The sequence below is a fragment of the Protopterus annectens genome, chromosome 7.part0 (genome assembly GCF_019279795.1).
Source record: "Protopterus annectens isolate FY-2018-M chromosome 7.part0, PAN1.0, whole genome shotgun sequence".
NCBI classification, from domain to species: Eukaryota; Metazoa; Chordata; order Ceratodontiformes; family Protopteridae; genus Protopterus; species Protopterus annectens.
In genome coordinates, this window is record NC_056739.1 from 312,290,092 (window position 1) to 312,314,440 (window position 24,349).

Sequence of the window (24,349 nt, forward strand, 5' to 3'; positions counted from 1 at the left end):
GTACAACAGTTTATAGAAAGATCAGAGATAAGGTAGTTGATTAAAACAACACAAGACATGGAATGTGTTTAAAGAGAGTTCAACAAAAACATCCTGTGACACTCTCTCTCTCATATATATATATATATATATATATATATATATATATATATATATATATATATAAAATGTATGTGTGTGTGTGTGTATATATATATATGTATGTATGCATATATATATATATATATATGTGTGTGTGTGTGTATATATGTATATATATATATATATATATATATATGTGTGTGTATGTGTATATATATATATATATATATATATATATATATATGTGTGTGTGTGTATATATGTATGCATGTATTAGTTGAAGTTTGGGCATCGGGCTGGCAACTTTGCACCGTAAAAATCCACTGCCAATCATGAGCGGACCAGAGTTCCACTGTGGCGACCCCTAACTGGAAAAAGCCGAAAGACTTTTTATATCTATGTGTATATATATATTTTTTTTTATGTATGTATGTGTATATTTATTTATGTTTGTGTACATAGTACAATCCATAATGATATTTGAATAAGGTGTTGGATTCTTCTGAACAAATAATGGCATTTATTGTACTTAACTCTGTTTCATAAAAGCTAGTGCTAGTTCATGTAGTCTTATTTTGTAAGTTACTAATTTCTTAGTAGTGCTGTTTTGAAAAGTTTCTGATTTGGAAACTTTATACATCAATCTTTTGTTGACAGGATGTTAGATGTGCTTGCAAGTGTACAAACAAGACAAGCTGCATAAAGCAATTATAACTGAAAGTAGTGAGTCCGATAAGAAGCTTGGGAGGTTGTTGAGAAGAAACAAAACTATTGTTCAGCTGTGCATTACATAAGATGCTTCAGGTTATGGTATGACAGGACTACTTTGCAAAAGTAACCATGTAAACAGCCAAAATGCAATCCGAAGTAAATATATTACTGTGTATATTTCAAGAAATTGATGTTCTGGTCTAAACTATGGAATGATGTGTGGTATTCTTTTATTTTTTAACTCCTAATGCCTGAGAAAGTGCTAGTCAAAAGCCACAAGTAAAGAAACATATGAAGGAAGAGTTTTAGTGACATACCATGACTGTGATTTATTTGATGTCTATTGTCATGCAAATCTGACTGAGTGTCTGACTTAGCCAAGCTGGAAATGTGAGATTCTAGCTCAATGAAGGAGGGGAGATGGGAGGATTAACTTGGTCATAGGTAGGTACTAGGCTATTGACCCTAGGGCCTATATAAGCCTCACCAAAAAGGTACCCTGGCTTTCGCCACCCAAGAAAATTAATTTCCTGTGCTTCTGACGAGCAGAGCCACAGAGGTGATCCCAGGGGTGAATTTCCTATTTCCCATCCAATCATCAAGATTTTTCTTGAAGAGTGCGAATGAGAATCTTTGTTTGATATAGATACGTAGTTTGTTCCAGAGTATGGGAAGTCTCTGGGACAGGAATCTATTCCTCCAGCATGTGCTGTTTATTGTAGTGACAAGGTTTAGGTCCCTAGAGCGTGTAGCTCGGAGGGATTGGGATTTCTTTAATTGGAGCATGTCCAACAGCTCTGGGTTTGACATATTCTTTGTATGTTAGGCAGAGATTGCCTCTGAGTAGATGATATGCGACAGAGTAAACCTGGAGTTTTTTGAGACCATCTGTGTAGGGCAGCTGTTTGAGGCCGGTAATCCTCTTTGTGAGGTATTTCTGTGGCCTTTCCAGTTGTTGTAGATGTCTTGTGAGGTACATACCAAAAGGAGCGTTGTACTCTACAGTGGGTCTCGAGTGATGAGTAGAGGGGAACAATGACCTCTTTTTTTTCCTGGATGAGAAACCTTTTGTGATGAGGTGTGCCATGTAGGAGGATTTCCTGACTACTGTTGTGATGTGATTATCACAGGAGAGACTACTGTCCACCTGTGTCCCAAGTCTCTTATTACTCTTTTGGTGTTAAGTAGACTACCACCTATGTGGTAGCTCATGGGTACAGAGTTTTTAACAAAGGGGATGACAATACACTTTTTGGCATTGAGCTTGAGGCCATGGCTTTGACACCAGGCATCTGTCTCCGTGAGGCCCTTTTGTTAGGCTGTCCACATCGTTAGGAGTTGCGATTATGTCTTGTAGTTTGCATTCATCTGCGAACTTCATTAGCCAAAGACATTCTGTGTTAGCCTGTACTTCAGAAAAGTAGATACCAAACAGGGGAGGTCCCAGGACTGAACCCTGTGGTACTCCAATTGTCGCTGGTCTGAAGTCGGATTTGGAGTCTGCTGCTTTCACAGTGTGGGTTCTGTCAGTGAGCCAGTTGGCAACCCATCTTGTGGCATAGGGATTTATACCTGGTTTAGTGAGTTTATCTATAATTCCAGAGTGGGGGATGGTGTTGAAAGCTTTGGCGAGATCAAGATAGGCTGTGTGAACCACCTTACCCTCATCTACGGCTTTGGTGACTGCTTTAAAGAAGTCTATCAGGTTTAGGACACATGATCTGCCTTTTACAAACCCGAACTGGGCAAGGTCCAGAGTTTGGAGATTACCAATGTCTTTGTGTATAAGATCCATGATGATACGTTCCATGGCTTTGCAGACCAGGTTCGTTAGGCTAATGGCTTGGTAGTTCCCAGGGTCCATGGTGGCTCCCCCTTTGTGGAGTGGGATAACAGTTGCTGTGCGCCATTCAGTGGGCACAAAGCCTGAGGTGAGGCTGTGATTGAACATGGTGCTTAGGGGGGTGCCAGTTCATTCTGCAGTTCATGTAGAAAGCAGCCTGAGATGTTGTCATGGATACTGTGTTCTTGGCTTTGGAGAGTGTGGTTTTTACCTATGCATCCGTGATTACAAGAACTTTGCATTCTTACGGTATAGAGATGAGCCCTTTAGGGGGTGGGGGTAAATTTAGCACTGAACCTATCTGCCAGGATGTTGGCAATATCAGCTGGTTTTGTATATTTAGTGCCATTGTGCTGTAACTCAGAGCAGATCTGAGTGTTGCCATTGAGATTCTTGACATAGCTATAGAATGCTTTGTGGTTGTCTGTAGAATCAGTGCCGATTTTGTTTTCGTAACTAGCTTTGCAGGATTTTATGAGGGATCTCAGCTTCTTACTGAGGCTGTCCAGGGAGTTCCTTCAATCATGGGATTTTTCTCTTTTTTGCAACAGTTTCTTTCTTCTGTTGTAGAGTTTGTTTATGGCAGGGGACCACCAGATTGGCTTTCTTTTTTTGGAGGATAGCATATTGGCTCTGTTAGGGATAGCACAATCCATGCACTCTAAGTGCTTATAAAGTGCATTTGTGTAGGATTCAGCAGTCGTACCTCTATTGTCCGTCTGCATGGGTGTCATGAAGTTTTCCACTTTTGTCTTAAGAAGCATGAAGTTGGCTTTGGAGAAATTTTTTACAGTGGTTTCCCTAATGAGGGCGGGATGTGGATGTCTAGGGTGATTAGCTTGTGGTCGGATCTGACCAAAGAGGAATTGACCTTTGGTGTGGAACACCGGGTCGCCCATGTTGGTAATGACCATGTCTAGGATATTGCTGCCCCTGGTGGGGGTGTGGATAAGTTAATCCAAGGCATTGGAATTTATGAATTTCAGAAAACGTTGAGCAAAAGAGTTGGTACATGAGTAGTTTTCCCAGTTAATGTTGGGCTATTTGAAATCACCCATTATTAGGGTGTTGGGTTGTACCCTAATATTTTCCAGTGTATTGAGAAATGAGGAGTGGGCATCTTGGGGCATGGTGGGGGATCTGTAGCAAGTTACAGTTTGGATTGCAGTCTTGCCCAGAGTTAGTTGCACTTGGGTAATCTCGAATGCATTATGCTGAGCAACTAGCCTGGAGGTGTGGATATCCTTAATGAATATGGACACGCCTCTGCCTTTAGTGTTTTGGTTGAAAGGTGTGGTATGAATTATAGCCTGGTAATGCAGGGGTGCTCTCTGGAACCTTGGACCAGATGTCGATGTTCTCCATTGTAAGGAGTCCCTCGAGTGAATGCATTTTTGAGGTTTAGACTTCTAGCTTGATTAGCATTACCGTCAGATTTTGCCTGGTTGTACCTGTAAAGGTGGTGAATTTGTCATTTGAACCTTGCCTAAAAAAGGCACTGTAGGGGTGGCAAGAGCCTTAGCCAGTATCCGGAATCCCAAGGGCGAAAGGTGCAGGCCATCTCTGGCAAAGTATCGTGGTCTGTCGATCATGTCATCCCTGCGAACAGATACTGGATCCTCTTAGAATGACACCAGAAGCTTAGCCAGTTGTTGAAGTCGATCATTTTGTCCTTGTACTGTGGTATAATTCTGGTTGATGGCAGGATGCTACTCAGGGCTAAGGTCATACCTGCCTGGGCTGCAAGATTGGAGAACTCTTCCATGTCTCTTTTCATGTAGTCCAGGGAGGTACGTCTCAGGTCATTCACACCAACATGGGCAATGACCGAGTCATATTTGTACTTGTTGTGGAGTGACCTGAGTGCGTGCATTATGTGGCAGATCCTGGAACCCGACAGGCAGCTGACAGTAACTTTCTCCTTGTTTATCCCGGTGAGTGGAACATCAGTGTGCCTGACTAGAATCACCTCATGGTCAAGAACTGCAATTGACAAAACTGGTCTTTGTAAAAAGTCTTTTTTATCTCTGTAATTTGTTGACACTTTTGCAAGTTTTTTTCAGAGAATGTGCAGTACATCAGTAGGAACAACACTTGTAAAATTCAATGCAGACCAGTCAATGATACTTGATCCACAGGCTCTCAAACTTGGCAGTTTTTTCCAGGTTTTCCATTTAAGTGAATGAAAGTCGAATCTGACAACAAATGGAAGGGCTACTTTTTCTCACAATCAGGGCTGTCATGCTGCATTTTGGGACAGGTTTAGCTTTCCAAAGGAAAAAAGTCTCATCAGGATGTTTGCCCCCATGAGGGCAGACAAGGATAAAAAATAAAATAAAATTAGCAATGAACACTTATTTTGTGGCAAGCAGCTTTGAGAGGTGCAGAAATTCATGACTAGATAAAAAATATATGTTTTTTCATCATTTGCCTGTAGTGGTCTTTTAATGTGACTTATAAGCTGTACAATTCAGTTGAAAAACAAACAAATCTGTTAGGGGAAAAAAATCTAAAAAATAAAAAATGTACAATAAGCTGGTTGCATAAGTATGCGCACCCTTAAACTAATACTTTGTTGAAGCACCTTTTGATTTAATTACAGCATTCAGTCTTCTTGGGTAGGAGTCTCTGTATGGCACATCTTGACTTGGCAGTTTTTGCCCACTCTTCCTTGCAAAAGTGCTCCAAATCTGTCAGATTGCGAGTGTATCTCTTGTGATGAGCCCTGCTCAGGTCACCCCACAGATTTTCTATTGCCTTTAGGTCTGGTCTCTGGCTGGGCCATTCCAAAACTTTAATTTTTTTCTGATGAAGCCATTCTTTTGTTTATTTGGATGTATGCTTTGGGTCATTGTTGTGTTGAAAGGTGAAATTCCTCTTCATCTTCATCTTCCTAGCAGAAGCCTGAAAGTTTTGAGCCAAAAGTGACTGGTATTTGGAACAGTTAATAATTCCCTCCACCTTGACTAAAGCCCCAGTTCCAGCTGAAGAAAGTCAGCCCCAAAGCATAATACTGCCACCACCATGCTTCACCGTGGGGAGTGTGTGCTTTTGGTGATGCAAAGTGTTGTTTTTGCACCAAAAGTACCTTTTGGAATTGTGACCAAAAAGTTCAACCTTGGTCTCATCAGACCATAACATATTTTCCCACATACTTTTCGTTGACTTCATGTATTGTTTTGCAAATTTTAGCTTGGCCTGGATTTTTTTGTGTAAGAAAAGGCTTCCGTCTTGCAACTCTACCCCATAGGCCAGACATATGGAGAATATGGGAGATTGTTGTCACATGTAGTACACAATCAGTACTTGTCAGAAATTCCTGCAGCTTCTTCAGTGTTGCTGTAGGTCTCTTGGCAGTCTCCCTGACCAGTTTATGTGTTGTCTTTTCATCACTTTCGGAGGGGAAATCCAGTCCTTGCAGTGTCAATGTTGTCCCATATTTTCTCCACTTTTTGATGACTGCCTTCACTGTGTTTCATGGTATATCCAATGCTGTGGAAATTTTTTTGTACCCTTCTCCTGACTGATACCTTTCAGCAATGAGATCTCTTTGATGTTTTGTAAGCTCTCTGCGAACCATGGCGTTTGCTGTAGCTGGCAACTGAGTAAATGTCAGGAAAATCCCACTAGGACAGATGAACTTTATTTGGGGTTAATTAGAGTCTCTTTAATTGATGGCAGTTGTGTACTCAAGAAGACTGAATGCTGTGGTAAATCAAAAAGTGCTTCAACAAAGTATTAGTTTTAGGGTGTGCACACTTATGTAACCCGCTTATTGTACGTTTTTTATTTTTTATATTTCCCCCTAACAGATTTGTTTGTTTTTCAATTGTACAGGTTATAGGTCACTTTAAAGGTGGGAAAAGTTTTGAAATGATTTATTGTGGTCTCATTTTTTATATCACAAAAACCTGGCATTTTAACGGGGAGGTGTAAACTTTTCTATCCACTGTAGTTTATACTTTATTCAATATTACATGCTGTGCAGTCCACATACATGTTCAGCTGGGCTTCATTTTTATTTCCAGATTGCATTCACTGGCTATTAGTAACAGTCAAGCCTCAGTCTAAAATTGATGTTCACATATTTTGCCCGGTTTTGTGGTTACCTCTTCCCAAGTAATGCAATATAATAAAAGAAAGAAAGGAAAAAATCTCACATGACATGTTTTTCAGATTGTCTGAACATTCCATAGACTGCAGTTTTTCTTTTACATGGCATTTAAAGTATTGAGTCCCTCTACACCCAAACCGTTTTATGTTATTATAAATATCCCCTTCTTCCCCCTATATTTGGGTTTGTATTATGTACTTGAAGAGGCATTTCATTGAACGCCTCTTCATCGACCATTAAATAACGAAAACACAAAATAGTGAACGGTCATATAAGCGATTTCATTCCTAGGGAAAGAAATCACTTGGCCACCTCTATTACTTTACCATTTTCCCTACTGTAGTGTAATCTCGGAGTTGGTTTATTAAGTTGAGGGGTGTGGGGGGGCACAGCCCCACTTTGTATTGTTCGTAGTGATATTTTTTTGTTTAGGGTAAGTGATTTCTTTCCCAGGGAATGAAATTGCTTATGTGCATGTTCGCTGTTTTGTGTTTTTGTGGTTTATGGGTCGATGAGGTGTTCGATGAAACGCTTCTTCGAGTATCTAATATAGACCCATAAATTTGTGCAGGACACAATTTGTGTTTAAATAATTGTTTGCACTATAAAGGATTGGCTTTTATTTTTATTTTACTCAACTTTTATTATTAATTCTTTGACTTTCCCCCATTTATAATTCTTTTTCCCTCCAATTCAATTCAAACAAATGTTCTCCATAACTGTTTACAATTTTGTTTCATCTCTTTTATTTTAATCCCTTATTGGACAGCACTTGTTCCTAAATCCTTTTCAGTTTTCTTCTTTTAGTTCAGTTTATCCATCCCCTTCCCTGTCCTTATGTCCTCTTTTTCTTTCCTTTCTGTTTCCTCTTAAAATCTACCTTTCTTCACTTCCAATGCATTAAATTCTTCTGTTTGCTGCCCTGGGTCCCATTCTACTTTATACCATCTTTCTCCCTCTTCTGCACATTTCCTTTTCCCTTTTTGGCAGCCAAATGGTTAGGTGACAAAATTCTAATATCCTTGGGAGATCATGTGTTTTCCAAATCCTTGTAATCAGTGTTTTCCCCAATATTAGACTTCTTTTGTCTTGTGGTATTTGTTTGCTGTACCCTAACGTGATCATGTTTCTGTCCATCATTACCTGCATTTTCTCCTGTCGGTACACCAACATCTTTCATATTCTTATCAACCTTGATAGAGTATAAAAACGCATAATGCAGGCATTGTCATAAAAATATCCCAAACTTTCTAGCATTTATGATCATGTCTGGGAATTGTATTACCTGATCCCATAGCATTTTCTACACCTGCAATGGTTTGCCGGCTTTTCTTCCTGTTTTTCTGTGCGCTTTCTCAGTAAGCCTCTCAGAAACTCACATCTTTTTGATACAGTCCCTTTCCACATTCCCCCCTAATCTTCTGTCATTGATTTCTTTTAACATTTCTTGTTGGCTGACTTTCCAAGATGGCTGCACACTGATCAGCAACTTAATTTCAGCTCTCCCAATGTGAAAAAAGAAACTGAAAGGCAAGGTCCAGGAAGTCTGTCACTTTTAGTAAATTCAATTAGTGGCTAGTAAGTACACTGCCTGGATACCAGCAAAGATAAAATTAAGAGTTCCTGAAAACAAAAAATGTTAGAAAAGGTAAAGAGAGTGCCAACTAGGAAGAATCTTGCAGCTGTTCAGGAAAAAGCAGTTCATGCACCAGCATTGGTGCAAAATGTGGTTTCTAGTAATCTAGAGAAAAAAAGCAAGTCAGATGTGCTCAGAGCTGATTAAAATAAATGAAACTAAAGGAGTATAACAACTCAAATAACAAAAAGCTAGAAAAAGTGGTAAAACATTAAACAGTTATTAAGATCAACTGATAAGTGTGAAAATCAGAAGTCAAAATGAAGAAAATGCTGGATAAGTATGAAAACTACTTGAGGAGATATTTCAAAAAATGGTAGAATTAGAGGATAGCTCATAGGGAAAATATATTTTCTGCTGTACCAGAGAAACTAGAAGAAACAGACTGTTAATTGTATGAAGGTACAGATAAGCAACTGGACTGCTATTCCACAACAGGAACTGTTAATTGAAAGGGCACACAGAGTGTATGCTGCAAATCTGGCTGTCAGAAAGCATATAAGACCTGTGTAAGTGAAGATGTAACCCTACCAGCAGAAAGAGTTGATCCTGATAAAACCTGTGGCAAAAGGGTAAAGTATTAAAAGGTGGTGACAGTCGAGTGTTTTATGAAAATGATTATTCACTTTACAGAAGGTAGAAGACAAATAATTTTATTCCAGTAATCCAGGAATGTCAAGTGGCATCTGCGAGAGTCAGGCTGCTAAATCCAGCTGTGTTTAGAATACTTTTCCTGGAGTCTTCAAGTCATTTTTTTATGCAAAACAGATGAAGGAAATACAAATGCTTGTGCAACAAAAGGTGAGCTATCAAACACAAAAGGACTGTACTACTCATTCTGCCTATGATAAAGCACATGGAGATACTTTGCTAGTGAAACGTTTTCCATTGTTGCAAAGGAAAGTACTTGAGAGGGAGAGAGAGAAAAAAGCAGAGGAGTTGACTATCAAAATAGGGAGTACCTTGGAATTGAACCAGAGTCAGGACTTGTGAGATAGAGATGAATAGGAAGATGATCAGCAAATTGGAAAGTAATGAATAAAAATGACTGTAAAGCATCGGTCGCATTTGTGAAGTACGTCTGTATAAAAGAGTGGACTTTTGTTGACTTTGTTAAATGTATAATTAAAGGTATTTGTTAAATGTATAATTAAAGGTATTTGCGTCACTCTGTCATTACTGTTTCGAGGGGCATTGAGGGGAGGATAAGAAGAAAAAAGTTAATAGAAAATAAAACAATTTCTGTTAACAGTATTTCTATGAAACTTTTTCATGCATGTTTTATACTAAAGTATTTAGTTGTTGTTTGTGATAATACTAAAGTAAATGGGTACCTTTTTTCTTTCTATTTTAGTATTAAGAAATGTAGGCATTATGATGAAAAAAGAGAAATAAGGCTACATAAAAAGCTGTAATCCTGGGTTATTGATGTGGGGACAGGGTGCAAATGTACACAGACCATAATATATGTAGAGCTAAGAATTTTTCCTTTTTTTCGTAGGTGAATGTCTGGATTAAGACCCTTGGCCTAATCTAATAACTAGTTTTAAGTGGAAACATGCAAATAAGAAAACACTGAATATAATGCAGTGTTTTCCTTTAGCAATAAATCTTTCAGCCTGACTTCAGAAGCCTGCAGCTAAGGATTATATTTTTCCCTTATGTTTCCGTGGCAATAAGCTGGTTATAGGGCAATAAGAAAATTCAAAGCACTGATTATTCATAGCTAAAAGTTAATGTTTTCTGAAAGCATGCAAGTTGGTTTTCCCATTTGGGAAGGGAGTAAAATAACAAGTACAGACACCAATTAGTGTAAGTAGCACAGGCAGTAGCATGTCTCAACATGGATAACCTCAATTTTAGGTTAGTGAAGGCATGTGTTTGTGGCTTTAAATCTGAGACCGTTGTTTCTATTAGGAGGGTTAAATTTCTTTATTTGACTATGTATAGTTTTGTGTGTTTCTATTAAATTAACAGGTTGTGGGTGTGGTCTGTGAGGATGTTTTTTTTTCCTTGAGAGTTTTCATTAAATCAAAAAGTCTTGTAAAATGTGACATAGGTTCCAATGTTGATTAAAAAAAGGAGCAACCTGCCAAACATTAGTGGGTTTATGTATCACAGAAGCTGGAAATAGATTTAAAAATGCTGTCATATGTAAAAGATGGGAATAATTACTTCTGTTCTTAATGGGAGTACTTTCCATATTATCTTGGAATGCGAGTGGTCTCACCGTTATATAGAAAGAGTATTTAATTATATTATGAAATGCTGAGTGCAAATGGCGATGATACAGGAGACACATTTGGAAGGAACTGAGCATGTGAATTTGCTAAAGAAAGGATTTCACGATGGATACTCAAGAATATGAAGGACAAAGGAAGAGAGGAATACTTATTCTAATTGGTAGAAGAGCTCCAATAGTAATATAGAAAAAAAGATAATGGAAGATTTATGGTAGTAAGGAGTTAGTGGCAAGGGATGAAGATTATGCTGGCATGTATTTATATAGTCCACCTAAAACTGTTGTTATGGAGCTTAAAATTTTTGGAGAAATAATTAGCTTTCAGCAGGAAATATTACTTGTAGGGGAGTTAGAAGGGAAACTATAAGAAAAGTAGGATCTCCGAGAAAATTTACATATTTCCCAAAGTACATTAACTGGATTAGACTAGAAAGAAATTACATTTCACAGGAACATCTGCATTTAATTGAGAACGTTGGCACACATCCAATAGCTTTTTCGGATCATGAGGCCATAATTACTAAGTTAAAAATGCATGAACTAAAGATGAGACACTGACATTTCCCTGCCTACTTGTTAAAAAGAGAGGAATTTAAGGAATGGGTAATGAAAGTTATCCAGGAGTTATTAGAGAAGTTAAAAGTACTCCAGAAGTTTACAGCTAGTGAGTGACATAAATTGAAAGGAGTTTAAACATAGGTAGAAATAAAAGAAAAATATGTGTTTTGAATGTAACGAGAATTATTTAGAGTGGCTGACAAAGGTTAAAGTATTACATAATAAGGGGAATCTCAGAACAAGAAACACAATTGCAGAGAACTAAAGAGAAAATAAAGAAGTATCATGCTAATATCCATGAGTTTAGAAAGATTCCTGTTAAACTGTCTTTTTGATAATATCTTCAGAGTACAAAAACTTTTGGCATAACAGCTTAGGCAACAGAAAGTAAAAAAAAAAAGGTTGTTGCCAAACTTAAGGAGCCTATAACAAGAGCAATAACCAGAGATCCTGCAGAGGTATTGGAAATATTTGGGGAATTTTTAAGAAAATATGTATAAAGTGGAGAAGTGGGAAAATCAAGGAAAAATACAAATGGAAGTCTTTATGAAAGACTTAAGTATACCATGGTTATAAGTAGATGAGGCTCAACAATTAAAAGTTAAGATAGGAGGAGATGAGATTAAAATGGTGATGTATAACCAATTTACAGGAAAGTGTCCAGGAATAGATGGTATTCCTGTGGAAGTTTGGAAGCTAAGAGGGAGGAAAGTGATAAACATCTGGAAGGTTTTGTTTAACAGTATTTTAAAATGGGCAAGCATTAACATCTTGGAAAAAGCTGCTACGGCTATAATACCTAAAGAGTGTAAAGACCCCTTGGATCAGCTTTATATATCCCCATTTCAGTTTTTAACTATGATTATAAAATGTTTGTCTATAATGGCTAAAAGAATGGCAAAGCTGTTGTCAAAATTGATAGATATGGATCAGTGTGCTTTTTGGAGGGGAGGCAGACATTTGGCAGCATTAATAGAACAATGATCCAGAGGGAAGCGGAATGTAACAAAATACCGCTGTTGTTGTTGGGTCTTGATACAAGGAAAGCATTTGACAAAGTGAGCTGGGATTTTGAATAGGGTAATGGAAACATTTGTATTTCCTGATTACAATAGTAATGATAATTAGGAGCCTATATGAGGGATCAGGGGCAGAAGTCAAAGTGGGGAGGTTTCTGATAAGTTGTCTGAACAGAGGAACCAGGCAGGGGTGTTTTCTTTCCCCTTTATTTGCATTATGTTTAGAAACATTGACAAACAAAATGAGGGACTCAAAACTCAAGGATATAATTGTCATGGTATTCTGGCTTTATATGCAGATATTATTTTGCACCTGAAAGAAATCGGAATAGGACATTTCAGTGCTGTGGAATATTGAAACACTTTTTAATCAGGATATAAAATGAAGATAAAACAAAGGCTAAACTATGTACCCACAGATGAACTGGTTCAGCAATACCCATATTTATGGGGGACATGATAAAATTAATATTTTGGAGCGGGGGATTCCATTACGGCAGCTAAGAGTATGTGGGAAGAAACAAAAGATGGTACAAACCTACAAAACTGGAAGCTTTTGCCTGTGGATATGGATAACAAGATACATGTTGCAAAAAAGTTTAGTCGCTTTAGTTTTATGTACACATCAGTCATACTTATTATCAATCAGAGGAGATTTGAAGAGATTTTAGTGCTATAAAGTGGTCTATATCACATCAGCAAATGCTAAAAATAGCGAACGCTGATATAGCGAACTTCAAAGTCCGAAAGTTGAAAAATGCGAAGGAACGGATCAGTGAATTTTTTCTCAGGGAAAAAATTTGCTGATCCAAAAAAAAAGAGTATATACAGTCAAAATTAAGTGGGGGCTTCACCACCTACACACCCCCATGTGGGAGGGGCTGCCCCCCACCTTAAGTATACCAACTTCAAGATCGCACCACAGTGGAGAAATCAGCAAAGCCAGGAGAATGGCCCAGTAAATTTTTTTCCCTGGGAAAAAATTTGCTGATCTGTTCTTCGCTGTTTTCATCTTTCGGACTTTGAAGTTCGATATATCAGTGTTCACTATTTTTAGTGTTTGCTGATGTGTTACAGATCCCTATGAAGTTAAGACTCTTAGTGTAACACAAGCAGAAAGTTACAATTCAAAGTGGAAAGAGATGGTGAAGCAGGGGGGAAATTCAAGAAATAAGGAAAGTTGGATTTTTTTATGCAAATCCTTAAGGAGAATAACAGCCATACAAAATATTATATTCATAAAGTAGCAAAAAGCATTCTAAGAAATAAGCCAACACAGGAAAGGAGAAAAGAGATTGTGCTGATAGGGATGACTGCAATTAGGGTACAAAGAATAAGAAAGAAGGGGCTGGAATTTACTGGAGGAAACTGACACAGGAATCAAGGCATTGGAAACAGAAGGAAAGGGAATGAGAAGAGGCCTAGAAGAAATATGGATTGCAGTCTAGAGATTACCTTTCATTTCAGGAATTGATATAGTGTAGGCAAAGAGAAGGGGGATAGACTTACACTAGTTGAGGTTTTAGTTGAATCTAGAACAGAAGCTGCCATTAATTAGTAGGGCATGTAATATATTGCATGGCAACTAGAAGAATCAGAAGTAAGAAAAGATTCGGAAGAGAGATTAGATGAGCAATTCATAAAGAATCAATGGAAGGGCATAAGTATGGCTTCCAGTTATGCAACAAAGTCTGGCAGGATTAGGATTCTTGCCTGGAAGTGTTTTCATAGGTACTTTTATACTGCAAGCACACTACAAAGAATTTATCCTACAGTATACAGCAAATGTTGGAGGTGTAATAGGGAAGAAAGACATAACTGGGAAAGTATGCTTTAGCAGTATGACTTGGCAGACTTAAAAAATCCATGCAGAGTACTCTGTCAGGAATACTGTGGGGGCAAATGACTGTAACTAAGGAAATGATGTTTCTGAGATGGGCTTACAGGATCTAAATTGCCTAGACATGGTAAAGCCTTGGTAAGTTTACTTCTGGTGGCTGCCAAAAAAGCAGATTACCAGAAAATGGAAATCAAAGTCTAAATCAACCATAGCTGAAGTAGTGAATATTATAACAGAGGTAAAAGAACAGGAAGTGAAATTTTTAGAAAAGGGTAGGAGTAAATTACATAAAAAAATGAAAATTGTAGGAACACTACGTGCATAAAAATGTTTGAGGAGGTCTCAGGTTTAAGAGAAGGCAGAAACTGAACAATTTGTCTAATATTGGATTGATTATACTGTATAGAGCAACATATGTAATGTGTAATGTTTGTAAATGTGAACTTTTTAATATGGTTTGATTATAACTGTAAGTTTGTGTTATAAGTGATGATTCAGTAAATATGCTTGAAAGAAATCAGAGCCAGCTAGATTTTTTATTTTCAGCTAATTAATGTTTTTTACTTTACTCTGATCCCTTGATACTCCAATTCCAGTTCCTTAGATAACATCAATTCTTTTTGTAGTTCTCTTCCTTACCAGGACCTGACACCAGTATTTCATTACTCCCTGCTTTCTTCGCCCTCTCCACAATGCAGATTCTTTCTCTCCCTTTTCATTCCTCCTGTAAAAAGAGCCTTTTCCCTCCATCAGCTTAATTGTTTTGATTGCTATAGTCCAACAAATAACTTTTGTAGATCATTTAGTACAAGAGCGTTCTTATTCCCTCTCAGCTATTACAGAAAAGTCTCTACTAGCTCCTCCCTCTCCCATAACCTTTTGTTAATTGTTTGGATCATGCTTTTCCAATCTGCTTGATATTGAATATCTGACCGTCTCCTTGCTAATGTTAACTGACATCCTCAAAAGTACACCTTTACATTCAGTAGCCCCAGAGCCACCCTCCTCTTCCCTCTCTCTACAAGTCCCATGCTTCCTTGGATCTTTCTCCAATCCCATATATATTCCCCATGTCAGTTGCTGTATCTTCTTCAGGTATGTCTCCTTTGGAAGCATCCAAAATACTTGCTGTAGATATAAGAACCGTGGCAAAACAGTTGCAGGATCTGTACTCTTTGACCTAGGGCCACCCTTATTCCTTTCCATTTTTGCACAGTTTTCTTTATCTTTTCATATTCTTTATGGTTACTCTACTGTACCTTTGACCATTTCTCTTAAGCAAATTCCCAAATATTTTATTTGCATATTCCACACTTCATACCCTAGGTTCTCTTGTAAACTATTAATGTTCATATTTATAGCTAGTGCCTGCATTTTCTCTTGGTGGAGTTTTTATTGTGATTTCTTGCCAAAGCTGTGTAGCACCTCCCTATACTTTCACCACATCTTCCTCTGGATTCTCCAAAGTAATCAGTACATCATCTGTGTACATGGTAATTTTCGACTGTTCTGCTCCCCACTGAATAACTCCTTACGGGTGAATTTCATATCTTTATTCCAGTTGCTCAGAGTAGAGGGCAGATGGAGGGGCAACCCTGCTTCACCACCTATTTATCCTTATTAGCTCTAACTTTAATTTTTAGCTTAGGCCCTTCATACAGTATTTTACCATAGTAATGCACCTATTTGGGAACCTCCAGTGCTCTAGTAAGTCAAAGTATTTCCACCTCACCCTATTGAAGGCTTTCTCTGTATCCAATGCCATTATTACCAATTTCTTTCCCTCTCTCTTGGTGTCCTGTATTATTATTATTAATGTCCTCAGTATGTTATCTACTACACAACTTCCCACAAACCCTGTTTGGTCTGCATGCATTATTCTTGGTAGCACACCCACCAGTTTTTCAGCCATAAGCAACACAAAGCATTTACAATTTTGCTTTAGTATTGAGATGGGTCTAAAAGAAGAGGACGCCAAAGGATCACTTGCCTCTTTACATATTGCCACCTCCTTTCATGCATTTAGTATTCCTTTCCCCTTGCAATAACCTACTTAAAAACTGTTCCCATACTTCTAATATTTGGATCTTTCTACCTTCCATAACTCAATAGGCAGCCCATCACTTCCTGGTGTTTTCACTTTCACTGTCTTATTCTAAATCCTACCCAACTCGTTTTTTTTAATTGGCTCAATCAGATTCTCTTCTTCACTTTACCGTAAGTATGTCTAGGTCTACCAGTTCTTCTTCCTCCTGTCCTCCTTACGTTCCTTGTTGACTCCCCATCTTCTTTGCAGAGATTTCCAATGTTTCAGGTTCCTTCAGCACTTCCTTAAGCTTCTTTTCTGCTTGACAGTGTCTTGTTTTAACCAGTCCTGCACCTATTTTTCTTTCTTACATTTACCCCATGCCTGCCTCCTGACCAGTTATTTTCTAGAAAATAGTGCCTTGTTTCGCTATACCTTGTATTTTCTCTGTAGAAACCTTGTTTTCTAATGGAAAGCCATGTAATCTCCAGTGCTTGGGCTGCCTCACTTCTTTCTTTAGCCTCGACTCTGTCAATATGGCATGATCAAATATTATCAGCTCACAATCTATTGAAAGGTAGTGGGTAAAGTATTCTACACCATATACCCCTGTCTCCTGTCTTTCCTAGAGAAACTCTTATAGTTGCAAAAAAAGGGGATTTAGGGTAGCCTGAGAGTAGGATATCCCCATTTCCCACATATCCTTCCATCTAACTTGTCCTACACAAGTGTATAGGAACCTGCCCTTTTCTGTTACTCTTTGTCTTCTTTGGCCTTCATCCGTATCATTTCTGTTAGTGATAATGTTCCAATCCGCAGTCAGCATCCTTCATGGAAGGCCACTGTCTTGGCTAAAATCTCCTCAGTACTTTTAATGAAATTTTGGGTGATATATGTGCTGAGACTAATGCTATGCTTCTTCTTCCAGTCCACCCCTTTAATCGTACAAATTATCTTTTCTGATCTCTATTGCCTGTCCTTTTTGAAGGGGAGCACCCCATGCCATCTGCCAAACTGTCCCTCTTTGCCATCCATGAGGAGCTTGCTATCATCCTGTACCCCCTTTTTGACATATTCTCATTCTTATCCTGTGATGGGTTTTCTGCAGTGCTAGAAGCTGTGATCCTGTTTTTTTCTGGTGTATCTTATGGTTCTCTCTCTTAACTAGATTTCCTAATCCATTGACATTACAAGATGCTATTTTTATTTCCAACTCCATCATCCCATACTGCCTACTTTATAATACAATTCTTGCAGTTTATTTCCCTTATAAGTGGCTTTATCTTACCTTAATTCTGGTAAGGTGTATCCTAATTGAGCAGTTTGCTTCTCACGTCTTACCCTCAGTATTGATTTAATGCGCTCCTTACATCCATTTTTGTTCCTCGTGACTTTATTTATCCTTTCATTTTTCTTTGCATTCCACAGCACCTCCAAACCAGCTTAAGACAATACTCCCTACATTTGTGCTTGCTACGTTCCAAATTATATTTTGTCAGTCTTCCACCTTCATTCGGACAGTCATTGTTTTTTACTCCTCCTCTGGATATTTGAGAAAAAAAATTTTAATTAAACTTTACTCCTAGTTTTCTTTTTGTTTCCCATCTCACACCCTCTTCAAGTTGTAATAATCACAAGTGAGGATTTCATGCATCAGACACACACAGAAAAGGGAACAGTCAAAAGTTTAGCACTCTGATCAGTTCCTTAACTTCTACTTCCATGACCTCATGATTCTAAGAACACACCTTTCGACCTTGTCTCCTTATAGATGCCTTTACGATTTCTATGTTTTCTCCTAAATTTTACTGCCTCTAAGAGTAGGAACAAGTTCATCTGTCCTTTTTTTTTTCCTAATCTGTCACTCCTTCCCATTCTCCCTGGCTTTTGCGGCTGTCCTTCCACTGCTGGTGTCACCATTTGGTTTAGCAGCTTTTTAAGTACTGTTGTGACTGCTTTGGATTCTGTGAAAGACTTTACCTTCCCCTGAAGGAAGATTTTCCAGATCTTCTGAGCATAACAGCCTCCCGCAAATTCCTTTCTGCTTGCAGATCGGTTCTGCTGATGTGAATGCCCCTCCTTTCCATCATGTCTTGGATGAAAAGTCTTCAATAATATAGACTCTTGACTCCACAATTAGCCATTTGTTGGGTTTCTAGACCTCTGCCAACTTTTGTGCTTTGAGATCTTATGTCTGGAGACAAACTGTAATTGGCTAGGGCTTATTATCCAGGTCCAGCATTTGTCAGTATAATGCATTCTCTTAATTTTTATCTCCAATGGGATGTCATCCAGTTTGCTCGAGAGCAGCCACAGCCTTTATACAATTGAATCCTTCATACTTTTCTGGCACTGTTTAGTGTGTTGTTCTGGCAGGATCCGTCTTCCAAATCGGTCAGTTGCGCTTCCACCATCACTTCTACCTCTTCGTACTCCCCCCAGTATTGCTTGAATTTCAGTTCTTTTTTCATTCAGAACACTTTCCGCATCCTCTAATCTCTTCCTGTATTTTAATAAGTTTCCCTTAGCATCTGCTTCATCTCCTTCAGATCTCTCCAGATAGTGTGAAGATATACTGCCTGGTATGCCAAATCACAGCTCTCCCCTATTCCCTACATTTTAGATTTCTCTTCTTCCACTGCTTTCTTCAGTTCATGATTCCTCCTTCTCATTTAGCTTTTGGGTAGTGCCTTTTTCACCCACCACTTTTCCCCCAGTGATATTACATTTTTATACTGTTAAAATGACCTGTGGCTTGGAAGATATGTTTTCCCTGTGCCGACATGAGGGGCACCATACCCGAAATACTGTAAATGGTGTATATTGACAGTATGTCATTTTATTTTTCTTTGAAATATTTCTTCTGGACTCCCCTCTGCCAAAGAACTCTGCCTATAAGTTGCCAGCTCACTTCACAAAGTCAGATAAATAATGCAATGTAATCACTTTGTTTTACATGTTGCCTGAAGAATATTTTAGCTACTGGCAGAATAATTTTATCAAAACTTTGCTTTATGCTATCCTATTAAATAAGCAACTGCTTAGCAGCTTGTAATGCCAGGTGACACTGTTGTGGAACTTGTTCCCAAAATCTTCCCTAAAACTTTTGTTAGAATGCAGTCATTAAGTTACATACAGATGGGGTGATGGAGATATTGAATCTAGTTTTGTTTTAGCATTTCTGAATTAAGTCACATAAAAGTTAGAGGCAGATTACAGCTACTCAACGTCTTGGCACAAGAAATCTTGAGAAGACCTAAAATAATAGGGGACAAAGGTCCAAAAATAGGGACAGATTTTAAGTATCGCTCTTGTAAACTTAGAAAGTTGTTTAAATAACGTGTTTGCGTGCTTTTTGTGAAGGTTATGAAATCTGAAACTCAAATGTATGTCATTATTTAGCGACTTCAGTCCTCCATGATTTACTAGAAAACCAGAAATTTTATGAGGAATTGTCCAGATTTTTTGCCTCAAAATTTTGTCTTTCAGTGAAAATCTGCACAGTTGAGAGGCATAGAAAAGCAAAATGATCTGTGCTAATTACAGCATATATTTTAATCAGAGAGACAGTCCAAGAAGTATAAGTTGGAAAGAGGAAAAGAGGTCACTTTAAATAAAGCCTGTATTAGTAATAATAATAATAATAATAATCTCCATGTTAATAAGTGTTCCCATGAAGGAGGAACAAGTTTGTTCAGATCGCTGATTGTGTTAAGGCCAGAGTGTTAACTTCTGAAGGAACACTGAGTGTTTACGCCATGGTACAGTAAGCAAGCAGCTGAGCCAGGTTTATGGAGATAGTGACACCAGTTAACACGTGTGAGTCTTCACAGTTGTAAGCTTTGTGATATATTTTGTTTGTTTGCAATTTTCTTTCAGAAGGGTTGAAAAGGGCATTGTCACAAAAAATGCATGGGGAATGAAGTGAAGTAGAGGAGCAATGTTGTATGAAGCAAGAAGGAATGTCATGATTTTTTTCTTTGTTTAAAACACATTTCTTATAGTATGAAATTTATCAGTGCGGTCAGTGGTGTTCAACTGCTGTCTGATGCAGTGCTTCATGGGTAATCTAGTATGGACTTGAGCAGTGGGGATAAATGAAACCATAACAAACTTTTCCTACAGTTCCATCTAACAGCAGTATAGTAAATGTTCATAACGTACTTACATCGCTGATTCCAAAACAAATCATGGTAATACTAATTAATCACTTCTGAGAATCTGAATGCAGTGGTACATTCAAATTGCTTTGTTTGCCTATGAGACCTTGTTTTTGCCTAATATTGCACATATAGTAGAAATAAGGTTTAAGCAGATTTGAATAAACCTGCATGAGTTTTAAGTAATTTAGGACCATTGCTGTTTTTTAGCACTTGTAGACATTATCACCATTTAACATAAGTAGCTTTTGAACAAAATCTGCTGTTATTATAGCATTGTAGTAAGTAGCGTCTGTGAAAAGAATGGAATTTTTCCTTTTCATTCTCCTTTGCCATATCGAATGCAGTTTGTTATTGTAGTCAGTGTAAGAAGTTTCCCTAGTCTACTCTTGTTTTAGTGTTTAGTCATTACATCCTGGAATTTGCAGTACAGTAACTGTTGAATTTTGCAGCTGTCTTGCATCTTCATTGACTTTCTGTTCCCATTGTAGGTGATGAAGACGTACCACATGTATAATGCGGACAGTATAACTGCAGAAAGCAAATTAAAAGAAGCTGAGAAGCAGGAGGAAAAGCAGATAGGGCGCTCTGTCAAGCAAGAGGACAAGCAGACCCCTCGCTCACCAGATTCACCTGCAAACCTTAAACTTGAGGAGAAGCATGTGAGGCGTAGCTCTGTCAAGAAGATTGAGAAAATGAAAGAGAAGGTGAGTTCAAGTAATTGGTGCTTGCTTCATTTTTCTAATGAACATTTGATGAGTATTTAATTGCTATACTCCCAAAAAGTGGTCTGTTCTTTGCATGTTACCTCCCTCCAATTTGCCCCAAAGAACAACTGGCTGGGGAACAGTGACACAAGTGTAGCCCTAGAGACATCGATTGCTTAAGCCAGTAGTCTTTTTTCATATGTCCTTTTCACTGCCATTATGGAGGACTGGCTGGGCACATAGCACAGATGGCCAAAAAAACTACTGCTTCTAGGTTAGCTCTGTGACATAGAGGCATGAGGATCTGACTGCAGCCTAGTTGACCTGGCTTCACTTATCAGCTTTGGTGTGCTGTAAAAGCTGACTGGGGAATGTGGAACTAAGTGGCAGATCCCATCTCAACTACCTTGAGGTGAAGGAGGCAATCTGGTATACTGCATTGCTGAGTCTTGAAATCAAGCAAACATGTAGCCCATAGCATATGGACCAGGGATGTGACTATAACTCTGCCAAACTGCACTAAGCAGTAGCCTTCCTGGAGAGGTATATGACTGCATTCACATCTGTGTGGAGGGAAAGGCATAGCAGACCCTTATGCAATCAAGTGCATCATAAGGCACCTGAAACTGGGGGCTTTGGTCATTAATATAAAACCCTGGTGGCTGTCTGTGTGATTTGTCTCCGAGATTGGTTCTTGCCCTAAAGTTAAATGAATGAGCTTGACTGATGGTTGTCTGCTGTTAAAGATAAAAGCAATTAGTTTCTTCTAATATGTTCTATTTGCACAATGGGGCTGAAAGCAGTGGTTCTTAAGTTAGCCATGAAGGCACCATACGTAAACACAGGATTATTTCGTAACACCTTCAGTTCCTCCTGCCAGTTTGGAAGTGATAACAATACAAATGCTCAGGTAACTTGTGTTATCTGCTTAAGCAATCTGCTGCACGTCTGCTAGTATGTCAATCACCTGCCTATGGCAGGTAACCTCCTGGGTTCCTTTGTTGTTGAAGGCAAGCAAAGAATTACTTTAAAAAAGATTTAGAAGTTGAAACTGTCTCAGAGAGAGACTGATACTGACCAGATGAGAGAAAGCAGTAGAGTTTAAAATTTACTGTACACTATAGATAAGAGTATAACTAAGACTAAACTAAATTAGAAAACAAAAAGTGCATGCCATTCGCGGTCGAAGGAATTTGCATTTAGAGCTGCACATGCAGTCGACTGAATAGGAGGTCAGACAAGGCATTTGTATTTCACCCATTGGAAAAGGAAACCTCCACTTATTTTTGAAGACTGATGTAGTTGTAGTTTCATTAAACAGAAAGTAAAATCCATTCACAAATTTTGTAGCTATAAGGAACAAAACTTTTTCTGCAGTTTAGTTCAATCATGGGGAATTAAAGAACCAAGGACAATTGGCTCTTCTGACTAATCACACTTGTTAATAACATTTCAGTCTCCTACCCCAACAGTAAGCAGTTTTAAGATCCAATTTGGCTAAGGGACAATTTAGGAAAATCAATGTGGTCAAAAATGTGCTTCAGATATACCACTGGTGGCACCGTGGCAAAAGTGGCAGAGTACTGCTTTTGTATGTATGGATTCTGAGGTTCATTCCTCATTGGTTCATTTTACGATCTTGGTAATGCACATGAGAACTTTGGTGCAAATTACTGTAAAAAGGAGACAGGGCAGGAGCTTACTGTTTAGTTTAGCTGTCTGTGAACTCTTGTTGCTTCGGGTTCCCCTTGCAGTGGTATTTAGAATATATAGTGATAGAACCTACATTCAAAATGAGCTGTAAAGCCTGGCATAATTCAGTTGATGCACCTCTTTCTGGTTACCTCTTGGTATTGTGGAATTAAGATTATAGAGCATCACCTTTATGGAAGTAGTAATGATGGACGTAACTGAGGGGAGGGGGTACTAGTTTGGCACGTATTCAAGCAGGTGCCATATATGTTTTTTTCTGGGAAGAAATGGTGGTGGTGGTCTTTGGCAGGAGGTGGAGGATTGAATTATTCAGAACTGTTCTTTGGTATCTGAAATGCAAATAAGCTTTTCAGTCAGACACCACAGAGTGAGTGATGGATAATCTGTATGTGTTACAAATGTGATAATATTCCTGTATGCATTCTTATTCGTAACCAAACAAAAACAAGTTAACATGTTTAACAACTTTGTTTTGCAGCGTCAGGCAAAGTATACAGAAAACAAACTGAAAGCTATCAAGGCAAGAAATGACTACTTGTTGGTCCTTGAGGCAACAAATGCATCTGTATTTAAGTACTACATCCACGACGTGTCTGACCTGATTGATGTAAGTGTCTATTACATTTGGCTGATCTTTAACTTTTTTTTTGGTTTGGCATTATTTGGGTTTCTGATTAACTGTACAGAAGTGATGGTTTCCTGCTTCTATGCTCATAATCTTTTTAAGAGGCACGTGTAGCCACAAGATTTCTTGTTTATATCCTCTTTTGAGAAACGTGACAGAGTTTTTTGCAAGTGTTTGGTAGTTAAGTTTTTACTACAATGGGAGACTTCCTCCAAAAGGGGGATACCACCTTTCTGAAGCAGACGTGACACTCCCTTGACAAAAGTGCCTGTGGCTTTATTTCTAAAACCACAGCTCAGTACTGATGATGAATTTTGATTTTAAGTTTATAGAAGCTGTTCTGTTGCAAAATGTTATGCAAACTTTGTGGCTTACAGACTTACAGAAGTGTCATTTGAAATGATACTTGATGGTTGTTACTGGTTGGGAAAGCTTTGCAATAGGAAGGCTAGGAAAATCAGTGGTTAAAAGTGTGCTTCTTCAGTAATACCACTGGAGGCAGTGTGGTTAAAGTGACAGGGCACTGTTTTTGTACATAGGGCTTCTGAGGTTCATTCATCATTGGCTCACTTTACAAACTTGGTAAAATGCAAGAGAACTTTAGTACAAATTACTGTCAAAAGGAGAGAGAACAGGAGTCCACTGTGTAGTTTAGCTGATGTAAATGGGTAATCTGTAAACTCTGTTTCTTTGGCTCCCCTTGTAGTGGTATTTAGAATACATGGTGATACACAACCTATATTCAAAATGAGCTGTAAAGCCTGACATAATTTGGTGGTTGCTACTTAATCTGGTCGCCTGTTTTGGTATTGTGGCATTAAGATTGTAGAACATCACTTTTTTGATGTAGCGACAGTGAACGTAATTGAGGAAGAGGGTACTAGTTTGACAAGTCATGTGACCTCTGTTAGACTTCAGAGACCCTGTAGACATGTAATGCAAGTGGGAAGTGCTCTGAACACCTGAATCTGCAAGAATGGCAGAAGATATTGTTGAAAATCAGGCCCTGCATCACCGCATAGGTGGTATAAAACATCTGGTTGTATTCCTGTTTGTTTGAATAACAAACGTGTT

General features: G+C 38.3%; 1 protein-coding gene across 5 annotated transcripts in view; it reads left to right on the plus strand.

The window, feature by feature from the left end:
* Window positions 1–24,349, plus strand: part of SRGAP2 (SLIT-ROBO Rho GTPase activating protein 2) — a 1,651,541-nt gene that overhangs the window by 989,131 nt on the left and 638,061 nt on the right. For all 5 annotated transcript variants that reach the window (XM_044076850.1, XM_044076847.1, XM_044076851.1 and 2 more), the window contains 2 exons: window positions 20,722–20,937; window positions 23,129–23,257. In XM_044076850.1, coding sequence (XP_043932785.1) covers window positions 20,722–20,937; window positions 23,129–23,257 — 345 coding nt within the window. The remainder of the gene's footprint in view (window positions 1–20,721; window positions 20,938–23,128; window positions 23,258–24,349) is intronic.